At 49.0% G+C, this 14,829-nt stretch overlaps 1 protein-coding gene across 1 annotated transcript; it reads right to left on the bottom strand.

The window, feature by feature from the left end:
* Window positions 1-1,986: 1,986 nt before the first annotated feature.
* On the bottom strand, window positions 1,987-6,560 carry ALAD (aminolevulinate dehydratase). Its single transcript, XM_006865700.1, has 11 exons — window positions 6,385-6,560; window positions 5,259-5,309; window positions 4,733-4,829; window positions 4,255-4,390; window positions 4,051-4,134; window positions 3,855-3,943; window positions 3,482-3,537; window positions 3,319-3,406; window positions 3,139-3,225; window positions 2,730-2,859; window positions 1,987-2,136 (listed from the first exon to the last, which is right to left on the bottom strand). Exons 1-11 carry the CDS (start codon window positions 6,495-6,497, stop codon window positions 2,075-2,077), a joined length of 993 nt encoding a protein of 330 aa, XP_006865762.1. The 5' UTR covers window positions 6,498-6,560; the 3' UTR covers window positions 1,987-2,074.
* Window positions 6,561-14,829: the final 8,269 nt, after the last annotated feature.

Raw genomic sequence — 14,829 nt, 5'->3', positions numbered from 1 at the left:
CCTGTCAACAGCTTGCCTCTGATCTGTGCTTCGGGCTCCAAGGTGGTAGATTCAGGCTCAGGTTCCCTAGAAGGTGAAGCTTTGTGGTTCTTCAAGCAGAGTTTGCCTGGCCACTTCCCCAAAAGGATGGGGCAGGCAAATGTAGGTTTCCAGGTAAGTCAGGCACAGTTCTGGGGAAGAAATCCAAGGGGAGCTAGAAGGGAGCAAGAAGGGTCTGACTGCAGGAGCTTATGTTTCTAAATTTTAAAATGAATTGTATTGCTTTAAGGTCCAAACTCACCAGCTGATTCTTGGAAATCCTATAAAGGGTCACTATGAGTTGGAACTGACTCAACAGCACTTTAACAAGACCCAAATGGAGTCCTTTAATGGCACTGTAGGATAAACATTGGGCGGCTAACCACAAAGTGGGAGGTTCAAACCCACCAACTATTTATTGGAAACCTTATACAGGGTTGCTATGAATCAAAACTGACTTAACGGCACATAACAAGGCCCAAATTGAACTTGCTTTGGTTCAACAGTTGGGGTTCCCTGCCAGCCTGAAAACTGGCTCCTTCCTTAGTGGGGCCTTCCTTTCTCTTTTGTTGTTGTTCGGTGCCATCGAGTCAGTTCTGATTCATAGTGACCCTGACTAGGGTTTCCAAGGAGCGGTTGGTCCTTGTGATTAGCAGTTCAGTGCTGATCCTGCAGCACCATGCGGGATTCCTTACTTTCCCTAGGGAAAAACATTATGTGCTAGTTTCAGAATGGCTTGAAACCACACACCCAGTGGATGTTCAAGTCAGAAACGCAGTCTTCTCTGCTCTCCTGTTCCTTCCCTATCGAGGGCTGATTGAAAATGTTGGCAAAATCTGCCTGTTGTGTCTTCAGAATGTATCCTGAATTCATACATTTCCTCCCATCTCCACTGCCACCACCCTAGTCCATGCCATTCACTCTCCACCAGGGCCTTCAGTAGGCCCTTAACCAGTCTCTCTGCTCTTTCATCTTCCCCAATGGCAAAATTTGGGGAAACTCTTGGCCCAAACCCTTCCATTTCTGCCCCAATAGATGCAAGATAAAGCCATCCAAGTTCCCTAGGTGTAGGAACTGGCCTTGACCTACCTATCCAACCTCTCGTCCTGTCACCGACCCTCTTCTCCCCCTCCTCCCACTGCAGGGTCTTCACACGTGTCATTGTCACAGCCTTCCGTAGCCCACACTCCATTGTCTGCAAGGATCTTCCCGTGTTCCTCACAGGGCTCAAGCTCATGGGACTCTGGCCACCCTCCCCTGTTATTCTTTATCTCATCTCAGATTCCTTTGACACACCTACAATGATTGATAACTGCTTTTATTTATGTGGGGTTTTTTTTTTTTTTTTTGCTGTTGTCTGTCTCTTTGTCTGAATTTCATGAAGACAGACAAGCTGAGGTATCCCTAGCACCCAGCCCAGGTTCTTGACAAATCTCTCTTGAATAAAAAGTCTTTCTTGGTGGTTGCATCTTCAACAGTCAAGAAATATGTCATTGCTTCTGAATTTGATCCTCAGGCAACATTTCTGCCAGTTACTGAGTAATTCCTCTCTCGGTGTGTGGCTCAGGGTAGAACAGGAGTACTTAGGCAGCCTGGATGGGAAACACCGTCCAGTGGAAATGCAGCAAATCTCAACTTTAAACCTGGGGCTGTCCATCCAGATCTCAGTTCCAGTGTCCAGCTGTGCTGCAGAGGCCTGGGTTTTCCAGGGCTTCTTAGGATCCAATGGCTCTCCTCTCCCCTAATGCTCCAATAGCTCCTCTCTCAGACCCCTTACTTCCTCTCAGCTGCTTTCAAGAGGAGGACACACTAAAGGCAGGAGCTGGGGGTGGCAGAGGTGAGCCTCCCTGCTAACCCAGGAGAGGGCTGGGGAACCTCTGGAGGACCCAGGAGAACATGGCTGCAGTGGAAAGATGTAGCGTGCTCACAGAAACCACCAGCATGTGAGCAGGAAGAGGGCACAAGGGCACAGTTCTAAAAGCATTTACTTTGGTTTTCACTTCTCCAAGGTCCCAGGAATTCTACATTCCAGTTCTTGGGTCTTGTACTCTGTATCTCACTCCTCCTTCAGCCACTGCAACAGCTGAGGTGTGTAGTAGGTGATGATGATGTCGGCACCTGTGGTGGGGAGGAACGGGAATGGGAATGGGGGTTTCAGCTCTTAGCACAGCTTCTGATTGATGAGGGCCAGGGAGGGAGGAAGGGCCTCTGATTACCATGAAGAGGCACAGCCAAGGGGTGCCATAGCACAACACTGAGTCCAGCTGGAGTCAGTTCTAGCCCTGTATGCTGTGTGACTTTAGACAAGTCATTTTCTTTCTGGGCTTCAGTTTGCCCTTGGATAAAATGCATGGTGGGGGGAAACAGACAAGCTGTCAGTGTCCTTCCCACACTGGTGTGCTATGCAAACAATGATTGAGTGCCAGTTACATACATTATCTCATCTAACCTTCAGGACAATCATGCACCAACTATCTTATCCCCACTTGAGAGGTGGGGATACTGAGGCTCAGAGAAGTGGCTTGCTCAAGGTCTCATAAACAAAAAGGAACAGAGGGCTCAGCTTTCTTCACCCTTCCATGTTCTGTGTGTTCTTCCTGGTCCATGTCTCTTCCTCAATCTGTGTTTAGATCCCTTGTGTTTCTTGGCTGCCTCATGACTTTATTGCCCTACCTGGGCAAAGTTCCTTTCAGTCACCGAGGCCTGCTTACCTGCTCTGCGGAAAGCAGTCATGGCCTCCAGGACAGCAGCCTTGAGATCAAACGCCCCGGCCCGGGCTCCGTGCCATAGCATGGCAAATTCTCCAGAAACATGGTACACAGCGAGAGGGAGCTCTGGGTACTAGAGAAGCAGCAATGGGCAGGCAAACATGGTTCACGTACCTCTGGAGTGTCCTTTCCTCCCTGCCCAATCTGCGACCACCCCACACCCTGAGCCACTGTTGCCCGCAGCCCGGGACCTTCTTGAGCTGTTACACTCATGGTGGTGCCTGGGCAGAGATCGGGAGGAAAAGATTCTGGTCGGGGCAGATCCCTTCCAACTCTGAGTCCCTTCATGTAAGGTCTATGGGTAAACTCTCTCTTCTCCCTGAGGCCCCTTCTGTCTCTGTTCTGTGCTTACCTTGTTCTTCACCTCCCGCACGATGTCCAGATAGGGCACTCCTGGCTTCACCATGACCATATCGGCTCCTTCCCGGACATCCCGCTCCTTAGGGATGAGAGTATGGTATGGGCAGTGCTGGGGAGAGGAAGGATTGAAAGGGCAGGGAAAGGCTAGTGGGCTCAAGCCCTGGTCACTCACCACTGCTCGAAGGGCCAGGCCTCGTGCTCCAGGGGGCAGCTGGTAGCAGCGGCGGTCTCCGAAAGCTGGGCTGGACTGAGCTGCATCCCTGGGAAGTAGAGTCATTAAGGTGAGCTCTAGGTTTGGGTTAACTGACCAGGGATTTCACAGCAGACTCACTTACCTGAAGGGTCCATAGAAACAGGATGCAAACTTGGCACTATAGCTCATCACTGACACCTGTGGAAACAATGGGCCAGGGCTCAGCCAGTCCTTTATGCATGTCCCAGGGTGATGTGGCAGGGGCAGGAAGGACCTAGGCTGGGGGCTAGAGTGCCTGTGTTCTGGTACCAGTGTCACTGGGCAAGTCTTCTGGAGCTCTGGGCCTTGATTTCCTCAGCTGAGGTACAGAGGTGGATGGATGGATCTCAAAGGCCTCATCCAGTATTGTCCTCAGTTCTGCCATTCTTGGCAGCTAGGCTGGGCAGGGCTGGCTCAGCTATCTCCACACCTACCCATGTCCCTCCAGGGTATGGCCTGTACTCCTTGCTCCGTACCCTGTTGCCAAGTTCATGTGCCATCAAGGCCTCCTTGATAGCTCCCACGCGTCCATCCATCATGTCCGACGGGGCTACCACCTGACATCCTGAAGGACAGAGGGTGGCCTTCAGAAGTCTGGGACCCTCCTACCATTTCTGCCACCTCCCTGACCTACAGGCTTCCTGCCACCTTCCTGCTGGTTGGCGCACTCACCTGCTTTAGCATAGGCCAGTGCCACCTCTGCCAGTCGCTGGCGGCTCTCCTCAGCCTGGAATGCCCCATTCTTGCTCAGGATACCTATGGGACAGATGGTTGGGTTTTGGAGAGTACCTTGGTCCCTGGCCTATCCCCATCCTTGGGAGAACTGGACAGTGGGAGCAATGTTGGCAGCAGGGCTGGTCAGAGGGGGTAGCTTACCACAGTGCCCATGGGAGGTGTAGGGGCACAGACAGACATCACAGGCCACCAGGAGGCCAGGGAAGGTCTTCCGTAACAGGCGGATTGCCTCGATAGCTGGGGAGTCCTCAGAGTCAGCTGCAGAGCCGCGCTCATCCTAGGGGCAGAAGGAGAAAGCGCTGTGTCTGTTACAGGGAAGTTTCAGGAAGGCATGCCAGCCACCACGGAGCACAACCTGGCCCTTTCCTTCTATCACCATCATAGCCCCTAGTGTGTAAACACAGGGAGGACTGTCCCATTATACAGAGCGGGCAACAGAGGCCCAGACAGGGGACCTGGCTTGCCCAGGCAGAGTGTTGTGGTCTACTATGCTTACTCTTAGGGCAGGGCTCATGTTCATTCCCATGGCCCCTGGGTGGGCAGAGGGCCTGAGCCAGAGTATGGTCAGTGTGGACCCTCTCCCCACCCCCCCAGCTCCTCCCCTTTGTCCGATTCTTACCTTAGGGACTCTACTGGGGACGCCGAAGATCAGGACGCAGCGCAGGCCCTCTTCCACCAGGGGCTTCAGCATCTCTTCTAGTCGGTTCACACCATACCTGGGCAGGGTGGAGGGATTGAAGTGAGGCAGGTCCTAGGCAGGGGTCTTCCCACCCCCAGCACTGTGCCTCTGTGAAGAGCCAGGCTGCTTATGCACCACAGCCACAATACAGGGAGAAGGAACACACCCAATAAACAGATGGAAAACTGAGCCCCAAGTAGCAGAGCTATGGACTTCAGCTATGGAAGAACCTTCCAAGGTTTTGTCATTGAACTCCCACCTGAAGTTCAGACACCCCCCCCATCCCCCCCACTGCAACAGCCCCATCCAGCTAGCAAGTAGCTCATTACTGTCAAGGGTCACTTCTACTGTGAGGCAACTTGGCCCCTAAGAAAGCTCTATTGAGATGAAGTCTGTCTCTCTCAAGCTTCCATCACCTGGGTCTGCTTCCTCAGCCATCTCCTTTCCCTCCCACCATGCCTCCTACCTGGCCACTCCTGGGAGGCTGGTGATAGGCTGCACATCATCAGGAACATCCCTGCAAGAGTGGAGGTGGACTATAGATCAGTAGCTGTGGGAGGACCAGTGAGGGGGGTAGTTGAGGGGGAGAGGGAATATGGAAGTGGACATGGTGGGAGGAGAATGGGATCCAGTTCTGGCTTCCCTGCCTGGCCAAGCCCAGGGCCTGAAATAACAACAGGAACAAGAATAACAGTGACAACAAGAGCATTGTCCTAAAACAACAGTAGTCACAGGAGTGAACCATGTGCTTTAGAAGTTGGACTTTGATGTCAAATGACCCCTGCTTCCTTAACTGAGAGACTGGATGGCTTTGGCCAAGTTGTATCATCTCTTTTGTTTGTTGTGTCATCATTGGTTCCCTAAGCGGGCTCATTCACTCAACATCTACTTGTTGTTAAGTACCGTGGAGTCGGTTCCGACTCATAGTGACCCTGCACTTTTTTTTTTTTTTTTCCCGAGGCTATAAATCTTTACGGGAACAGAAAGCCTCATCTTTCTTCTGCAGAATGGCTGGTAGTTTCAAACTGCTGACCTTGAGGTTAGCAGCCTGATTTGTAACCACTACGCTACCAGAGCTCCTTAACATCTATTTACCGGACACTTATTATGTACCAGACACTGTTCCAGGCTCTCGTGATACAGCAGTGAACCATGTGGATTACAAATCCCCTGGCTTCATGGGGCTGGTATTCTAGAGTATAACTACCTTCTTCTAATGAATGCTGTCAGGATTAAATGAGATAACATGTAGACGTTTAGCACAGCTGCTGGCACACAGTAAGCACTCAATTGATGTCAGCCATTGCTATTATGAATAATCAGGACAGCCACCTCTTACATGTACACGCACTTTGCAGTCAATGAAGTACCTTTTGTCTTATTACAGAAGCTCAGAATGGCAGGCAAGTGTTATTTTTCTCATTTTCCAAGGTTTCTTTTATTCCTAGGATTGCTGCCCTTAAACCAGTAGGTCACTTCCAGTAGTAGGGCCATCTGAGTTCCAAGCTGACAGCCCACTGTACCACCCCAGCAATGCTGACACCTGCCCCACCCTGACAGATCAGAGGGCTGGCCCCTTCCCAGGGACTCACGTGACAAAGATGGGATAGATGAGGTTGGAGGCGTGGAGAGTGGTGGTGGCTGCCTGCCAGGTTCGAAGCAGTGGGTGGAAGTAGCCACTGTGTAGGACAGACTGGGGCTGCATGGTATGGTCTCAGTGGGGATACAAAGCAGGCAGCCAGAATCCAGTGCTCCTGGGTGCTGGCTGTGTGCTGAGCCCTGGAGAGGGGTGGCAGGAGGAACAGAAGATATGATCCCTGTCCCCAGAAGATGGTCACACACCCCTTGACCCAGGCCCTTCTGGATCCCCGCCTCCCTGCTCCCTAGCCCACTGCTCCACAGAGTACTGCCTACCAAACCCAGCTGAATAGAGAAATGAAAAGTAAGCCTTCAACATGGTCACAGCAATGTGGCAAAATCATTTTAGGTAGGCTGGTAATTTAAATGGGCTTAGGTTTTGTATGGCAATTTTTTGAAAGCAATAGTATTTTTCTAATAATCTCTTTTTACTATAAGTTTATCAAAGAATCTATTTATGATGGGTTGTTGTTGTTAAGTGCCATTGAATGGTTCCAACTCATAGTGACCCTGTATAATTTCCCAGGTTGTAAATCTTTGCAGGAGCAGAAAGCCTCATCTTTTCCTGCGGAGTAACTGGTAGGCTTGAACTGCTGACCTTGTGGTTCACTGTGCTTATCCTATGGAGTCATTGCACTTGCTATTATGGATTGCTGTTGTTGTTGTTGTGAAGTGCCGTCAAGTCACTTCTGACCCATAGCAACCTTGTATAAAATTTCTGAGGAGCAGCTGGTGAGCTTGAACCGCTGACCTTGCAGTTCAAACTGGCTTTGCAGTCCAGTGCATTGACCCACAGCACCACACCAAGACACCTATGATAACGGATTGTTCTTGTTGTTGTTAAGTGCCGTTGAGTCAGTTCCCATGCATAGTGACCCTGTATAGGGTTTCTGAGGAGCGGCTGGTGAACTTGAACCACTGACCTTGTGGTTCAAACCGGCTTTGCAGCCCAGTACATTAACCCACAGTGCCACACTACAACTCCATGATAATGGATTAGGAAGGGAAAAAAAGAGTTGGTCTTCCTTGCAGATGGTTGAGAAGTACTGATGTAGCCAACATTTAAACTGTTCATTTCTTGAAAAAGGCCAATGTTTCTGACAGACATTTTAGAAAATGACAGGTAAGCAAAGAGAAACATCCCTGTAACTCTTTCTAGACAGCAGTGCAGCCAGTACCCCAGCACAAGTACTTTGTATTCAGCATGAAAGACAGATACACTGGAGTGTGGCTCTGTCTCAGCCAATCCACTGATCCTCAAATGCCAGTTACACTTGGCCACCTTCTCACTCAGCTCATCCTGCTGCTTTTACCTAGACACTCCAGTTCTCTCCACACCCTCCCCACACCCACCCAAATCCTACTGACTCTTCACGAGAAGCCCCTCCTCTCTCCTGAAGCTTCTAGTCCGGCCCCGGATCACAAACTCTTACATAACAGTTCTTTGTAGATTTATTTAATCCCAGTAGTCAGAGCTCATTAGAGGGCAGGGTCCATGGTTGGCTCTCTTTTGCCTCTCCCTTTATCCTAGGCCTGGCACACCAAACCCAACCCACGGTCAATGAGTTGACTCTGACTCATCATGACCCTATGTAGGGTTGTGGAGGCTGTAAATATTTATAGTCCAGTGTGTAACCCACTAGGTCACCAGAGCTCCATGGGCCTGGCACACAGTACATACTCAATTATACAAAGTATACAGCAATATACTCCAAATGCCAAATGAGTAATGTAACCCAGAAGGAAGCTGGGTCATGAACATTGTTTCTTGAGCACCTACTTGGCGTACCAGGCCAAGCTGGGCTCTTCTTCACACCATTTCTCAAGTACACAATAGTCTAGGAGGTAGGGCTGTGTACACTTCAGAGAGGAGGGCTGTGACCACAAATTAGAACATGAGGAGGTTGGAAGAGGCTTGCTGGAAGAAGACAGAGTTTGAACACAGTTCTGCAGGATGAATGGAGCAGGGGACAACGGTAGGAAGGAGGAACTGCCTATGAACTCTTCTGAGGACATGAAGAAGCAATCGAGAGGCAGTCAGAAATGTGCATGCGTGAAGAGGGGGAGGAGTGGAAGAGAGGAAGAAGAGGAGGCCAGACTGGTGAGAACAAGAGGCCTGAATGCAGACTGAGGAAGATGAAGTTTGCTCAACAGAGAGCAGGAGGTCCCTGTGCAGAGCAGACCGGAAGCAGATGAGCATGGAGACTGTAGGGGTTGGAGGGGCAGAGAAGGGTCAGCCTAAACGGAAGACGGCCAAAAGCCAAGAAGCAGTGGTAGGGCGGATGCTTGCCTGACAGTGACGGGACAGGAAGAGGGCGGTGGGAAGCAGACTGAGGAGGAGGTGGAGAGCTTCATTTTAGACACTTCCTTTGGGGGAACAGTTAGTAACCCAGTGGGAAAAGAAGAGCCACAGAATGTGGGAGCTAGAAGACACTTACCCAAGATCACACAGAAACTTTGAGACAAACCAGCTGGATCAGGGTCCTGGTGTGTCAACTGACAGGGGAATCCTTTAGTACACTGTCTCCCAGACCCTTCAGCTGCTTCCCAACTAGCTGCAGGGTGGGTGCCCATTTTATCAGGTCCTCCTTCTTGGTGGGGTTCAAGTTATCAAGAGTCACACACACAGGGACCCACCCTGCCACCCCTCTCTGGGCCAGCTTCAACATGGGATACAGGGGCAGGCCAGGCCTCCCAGGCCCCCAAATGAGTAATCACTCAGTAGATCCAGGGGCCTGCTTATTTTGTGCAGGATTTTGATCAGGTCTGCCAGGAGTGAGTCCAGCTCAGAGGGAGTTCAGTCATGTGCCCAAGGCCACAGAAGCAGAATCAGAATTTGCTGTCGATTCCCAAGTATAGTCTTCCCTACTATATACACAGTACTGATCAACACTTGATTCTGTCTTGGGGCTGGAGAGCTGGAGGGAACTACAGAAAAATATACTGAATGCAGATTATATTGCTGGGCACTGCATTGCTTTGTACATATTATCTCACTTGATTGCAGAAGGTTGTTCCAACTTTTAGTAATAAGGAAACAGGCTCAGAGAGGTTAAGCAATTTGTTGCTCAGTGCCATTCTGGAGATTCAAGTCCGATTTTGAAGCCAGGTCTATGAGTTTCTGGTTTGCTTCCTTAGAACAACTTGTCACAGGACCCTGGCTTCTGGAACTCAAAGCTGCATTCCACTCTCACTGGAGGCTGAAGGAGCAACTGCCTCTGCTTATCAGAAGCAACAGGCAGGGCTGCCTGGGAGGGCGGCAGGCCAAACTGAGTTCTGAGAAAATAGGGGGCAGGGTGCAGAGGAGGAGGGAGAAGAGGTGAGTAAGGCTGTTCCGTTCTTATCTGTTTATTTTACGGATTAGAGAAAGGTTTGATTTTAAAAACAGGCAACAATGCTAAACAAATGAAGAGTTGAGAAGTTACTGATCCTGTTTGTTTCTTTTTTTTTTTTTAGTTTACTAAATGGGGTGTTGTGAGGGGACAGGACTTGTGATCATACAGTGAGTCAGGTACAGTGCAGGGACTAGACCACATGAGAGTCATTCTATTACAGGAGGTACTTCAAAAATATCTGGTAGGTAGAAAAATGCCCATGGAGCTAGATTCACATCAGTCTGCAGAGCCAAATCCTGGCTGAGGTTTTGCTTTGTGAAAATTCAAATTTGGGAAACTTTCACATGGTGGGAGGGCATGTCTCCCCAAGCAAGTCACCATGGTGCTCAGCAGCAACCTTCACATTAGATGAGTGTAGTTGGAAGACAAAGTGGGGTTGGACAGCAAGAACCTTGCCCTCCTGTCAACCTATCAGTCTCCATTTTGAATTCTATACAATGGGCATGATACTATCAAACCTGCAAGGTAGTAGAGAAGATTAGAGAGAGGGATGAGATATGTGCCAAGCATGGAGGAGGCACACTGCAAACAGGCAGCTATTTTTATTATTATTAGGAATGGAGCTAGGCTGGTATCTTTCAACAAGTCAGCACAAAGCTGTGCCTTCTACACCACACCCAGTGGGGAGCACATCTACTACAACTTGTGTGGGCACAGGGTCTTCCAGGATATCTGAGTTGGAGTCCCTCCCTGCCTTCCAGCAGCATCGTGTGGTGGAGGAGACATAATCACTCATGATGTTAGACTAGAAGGGTGAACCAGGTACTGGGAATCAAGGATGGCTTCAAGGAAGAGGGGACATTGAAGGATGACTAGCTTTTCAGATTGGTTCTGAAGCTTATTTCTGTCTTTAGAAACAACCTGTTGTTGTTAAGTGCCATCGGTTCTGACCCATAGCGACCCTATATTGGGTTTTTAAGGAGCAACTGGTCAGCTTGAACCAATGACCTTGCGGATCAAACTGACTTTGCAGTCCAGTGCATTAATCCACAGCACCATACCAGGATTCCAACCTGCGAGTAGCCTAAATTGCACCCTGAGAGCTGCCTCCGGGGGCGTTGAGAATGAGCTTCAGGTCCTGAATCATCTGTGTTATGCTCCGCTAAGGATTCCAGAGGCTGTGGTCTTGGCACCAAAGCTTGGGAGCTGTTGCTATTTCTGGCAGGCGCTGCCACTAGCAGGGGAAGAGGTAGTGAGGAGGGCCAGCTAGGGGGAAGGTGAGCAGTGCTGAGAAATAGAAAGCTCCAGAAAGGTTCAGGATAGCAACTGACAGACAGTTCTGCCTGTTCATTCAGCCTGCATTTCCTGAATACTTACTCTGGGTCTGCTATGGTATTTGATACTGGGACTGGAGAGATGAATTAAGACCCAAGCCTTGTCAAGCCTAACCCTCACTGGACCAAGAGAATGCAGAATATCCTTAAAGCTTGGTGATTACTAGTCCCTCATTGAAATGGTGGTGAAAGGGATCAGAAAGGGGTAAATAAAGGTAGACACTAGCCCAAGGGGGGAAGGTTGCAGATGACAAACGAATCTAAGTAATGCTGATTAAAATGTAGAAACAAATGTTTTGGTATATATATTTGTGCTACAAAATATATATATGTCTCAGTAGGTCCAGTCAGTGGAAGATCTGGGGCTAGAATCCAGGTCTCCAGTCACTCAATTCTGAATGCCCCCAAAATTCCATAGCTGCTTTCTAGCATAACTGGGCTAGTGAACTCTGGGTGAATGTGTCACTTTGGACTGTCCTACAGCAGGCAACGACGTCCTAGTGTGGCGCTGTGGGTTAATGTGTCAGACTGAAAAGCCGTCTGAACTGCAAGCCAAGCTCACCAGATGCTCCCCGGAAATCCTATATAGGGTCGCAACCGACTTGACCACACTTAACAACAACTGCAGGCTGTGGAGTCCTGGTGTGGCGCTGTGGGCTAATGTGCCGGACTGTAAAGTTGGACCACAAGGTTGGCAGTTCAAGCTCACCAGCTGCTCCTCTGAAATTCTATACTGGGTCACTGAGTCAGCATCAACAACAGCAGGAAGCACGCAGGCTGCCTGTAAAGTGTATCCTGGTTCTGTCAGTTTCCAGCTTTGTGACCTCAGTTTTCTCATCTGGTAAATGGGTTGTTGTAAGAACTGAATGGGCCATTGCTGTAATGTACTTTCATGCCTAGTACAATGAATACATCTTATTGTTTCCACCTCCCTTCCCCATCCTTGGAGGCACCAGGGCTCGGCAATGATGGAGACTGCTCCAGGAGTCTCCGAAGGGGTGGATCTCAATGAATAAAACCGGAGCACGGTCCCTGGCCCCCCGGCTCCCAAATGCTATGGCACGCAGAATCCGTAATCCCGGTTACAGTAGAGTAGAACCATCTATCTTTAAAAGTCCAACCAGGGTCCCACAGGGGCTCTGTCCCCGGCTGCAACGCCTGCACTTCAGATGCAAAGCAAAATCGGGGACAAGGGGTTCTTGGTGCCACAGCTTCCATCTCGCCCCAGAGACGCCGTCCAAAGCCGCCCTTTCTTCCAGTCCGGTCCTTTCCTTCCTCCCTGCCAACCCTCAGCTCACCTGCCTCCTCTAGAGCTCCAAGCCGCTGCTCCCGGCACCGTTGTCGACTGCTCTTGTCTCCCGGGACCCACGTGGGGGCGGGGCAGCTCACCCGGAAGCAGCTTCCTCCGCCCACAACCCGCCCCCTGAGCACGCAAGCCACGCCCCTTCAGGCGGATTCTCCGCGGGCTGACCCCTCAGTACGCGGCACCGCCCACACACATGGACTCGAGCCCTGGCCAATTGGATGTGCTGAGGGGCTGGAGGGCCCGCCCTCCCCATGATTGGGCCTGCGCTTGGCTGAGGAAAGGCCAAAGGGATCCCACGTGGGGAGTGTAGTAACAGCTTGGTAGGGGACTGTGGTGTGATCTGCCCTCCTGCCCTCGAGGGAGATGGTTAAAGCCGGAGGTTGCTTACAGTCTTCCTCATCCCAGGCTAACGCATTATGTGTACTTGGCATTTATCAATTTTTTTTTTTAAAGAATAATTGGATGTCAAGGATGTTAAAACAATACCATAAGGCCTAACACAATAGCTAAATAAATCCATTTTTGCGGACTGAACATTTAAAAATTGTTGAGTTCAGCATCAGACTGTCTTCCAAGTTTTCATAAAAAATTTACTTGAGGCTTATACTGTCAGAAGATTTGATGTAAAAGAAAGGTCATTTTCGAAAAGCTCTAAGGTCCGATAGGGGCATCAAGAGTATGAGAGAGCTGAGAAAGTGCTGCAAGACAAGAACAGGATCCGTGAGGTTCACGGGGTGGGGTGGGGGGGCTAGGGAAATGGGTTAAAATTGGATTCAGTAGAGTCCAGGATCATTACTTCCGCGAAATAAGGTTTTTGGAAAGGGATTATTAAAAAGTTGACTTTTTCTGAAATGTAAAGGATGCCAGTGGGTTGAACTACACTTATTTTCAGATTTTACTCCTCACGATCTGTACCCCAAATCTATTTTAAATGCTGCTTTGTATTTTTTAAAGAGGCATAAGGATTTAGCGCCAGAGATATTTGACACTTTGTTCCCAACTCAGTTTTATCTGTGTCCAGCAAGGACGTGTGTGTGTGTGTGTGTGTGTGTGTGTGTGTGTGTGTGTGTGAAAAGGAAGTTAGGGACAGGACCATGAAGTTTACAATGATTTATGAAAACATGACATTCTCATTGTACAGATTGGGAAATTTTTTCAGGGAGATTAAGTAATTTGCCCAACGTCACAAATTCTGGTGTGGTGCTGCGAGTTAATGCTCTGGACTGTAAGGTCAGTTTGAACCACAAGGTCGGTTTGAACTGCAAGGTCAGCAGTTCAAGCTCACCAACCACTCCTTAGAAGCCCTATGTTGTTGTTGTTAGGTGCCATTGAGTCGGCACTGACCCATAGCGACCTTATGCACAGCAGAACAAAGAAACACTGCCTGATCCTGGACCAACCTCACTATTGTTGCCACGCTTAAGCGCACTGATGCTGTCACTTTGCCAATCCATCTCGCTGGGGGTCTTCCTCTTTTTCTCTGACCTTCCACCCCACTAAACATGATATCCTTCTCCAGCGACTGGTCCCTTCTGACAGTATGTCCAAAGTATGAGATACGAAGTTTGGCCATCCTGGCCTCCAATGAACACTCTGTCTGCACTTCTTCCAACATTCAGATCTGTTGATGTTGGAAGCCCATGACACTTTCAATATTCTCCTCCAACACCATAACTCAAAAGCATCAATTCATCTACGGTCTTCCTTATTCACTGTCCAGCTTTCGCATGCATATGAGGTTATTGAAAATACCATGGCTTGGGTCAGGTGCACCTTAGTCCTCAAGCTGACAGCTTTGCTCGTCAACACTTTAAAAAGGTCTTGTGTAGCAGATTTGCCTAATGCAGTATGTCATTTGATTTCTTGACTTTTGTTTCCATGAGTGTTGATAGTTGATCCAAGAAGAATGAAGTCCTTGACAACTTCAATCTTTTCTCTGTTGATAAGGAAGTTGTTTATTGGTCCAGTGGTGATGGGTGAGCCTGCTGGTATTTAAAATACCAGTGGTATAGCTTCCAGAATCACAGCAACTCACAAGCCACCACAGTACGCCAAACTGACAGACATGTGGTTGTGGGAGCCCTATACAGGGTCACAATGAGTCAGAATTACATATGGCACTTAACAAAACAATGTCACAATGGGCTTCCTCTGTAATGCCTAATAACCATTGTCTTTCAATTCATTGTGGTAATTCGTGTTAGTTTTTCCAGTTTAGGTGCTTGCACATTTCTTCCAAGATACTTTTTCATTTCAAAGTATATAAATAAAATACAATAAAGTCAGGAAAGTGTTAAGATGCTGATGTTTCATATAATGTTTTCTTTTTGATTGAAAGGCCTGTTGCATTAAAACATTTTTTTAAATTTTTACTTTAACCTTTCACTCTTGTTCATACCAGAGTATTGTGAATGCAACCATACC

This window comes from Chrysochloris asiatica, unplaced genomic scaffold, assembly GCF_000296735.1.
Source record: "Chrysochloris asiatica unplaced genomic scaffold, ChrAsi1.0 scaffold00081, whole genome shotgun sequence".
NCBI lineage: Eukaryota > Metazoa > Chordata > Mammalia > Afrosoricida > Chrysochloridae > Chrysochloris > Chrysochloris asiatica.
This window is presented reverse-complemented; position numbering and strand designations above follow the sequence as displayed.

Excerpts from the sequence above, each read along its gene's own strand:
- ALAD (XM_006865700.1), bottom strand. The coding sequence starts at position 6,497 with ATGCAGCCCCAGTCTGTCCTACACAGTGGCTACTTCCACCCACTGCTT. Across the intron at positions 5,310-6,384 it reads ATCTATCCCATCTTTGTCAC|GGATGTTCCTGATGATGTGC; the intron begins GTGAGTCCCTGG and ends CCACTCTTGCAG. Across the intron at positions 2,137-2,729 it reads GACTGCTTTCCGCAGAGCAG|GTGCCGACATCATCATCACC; the intron begins GTAAGCAGGCCT and ends TCCCCACCACAG.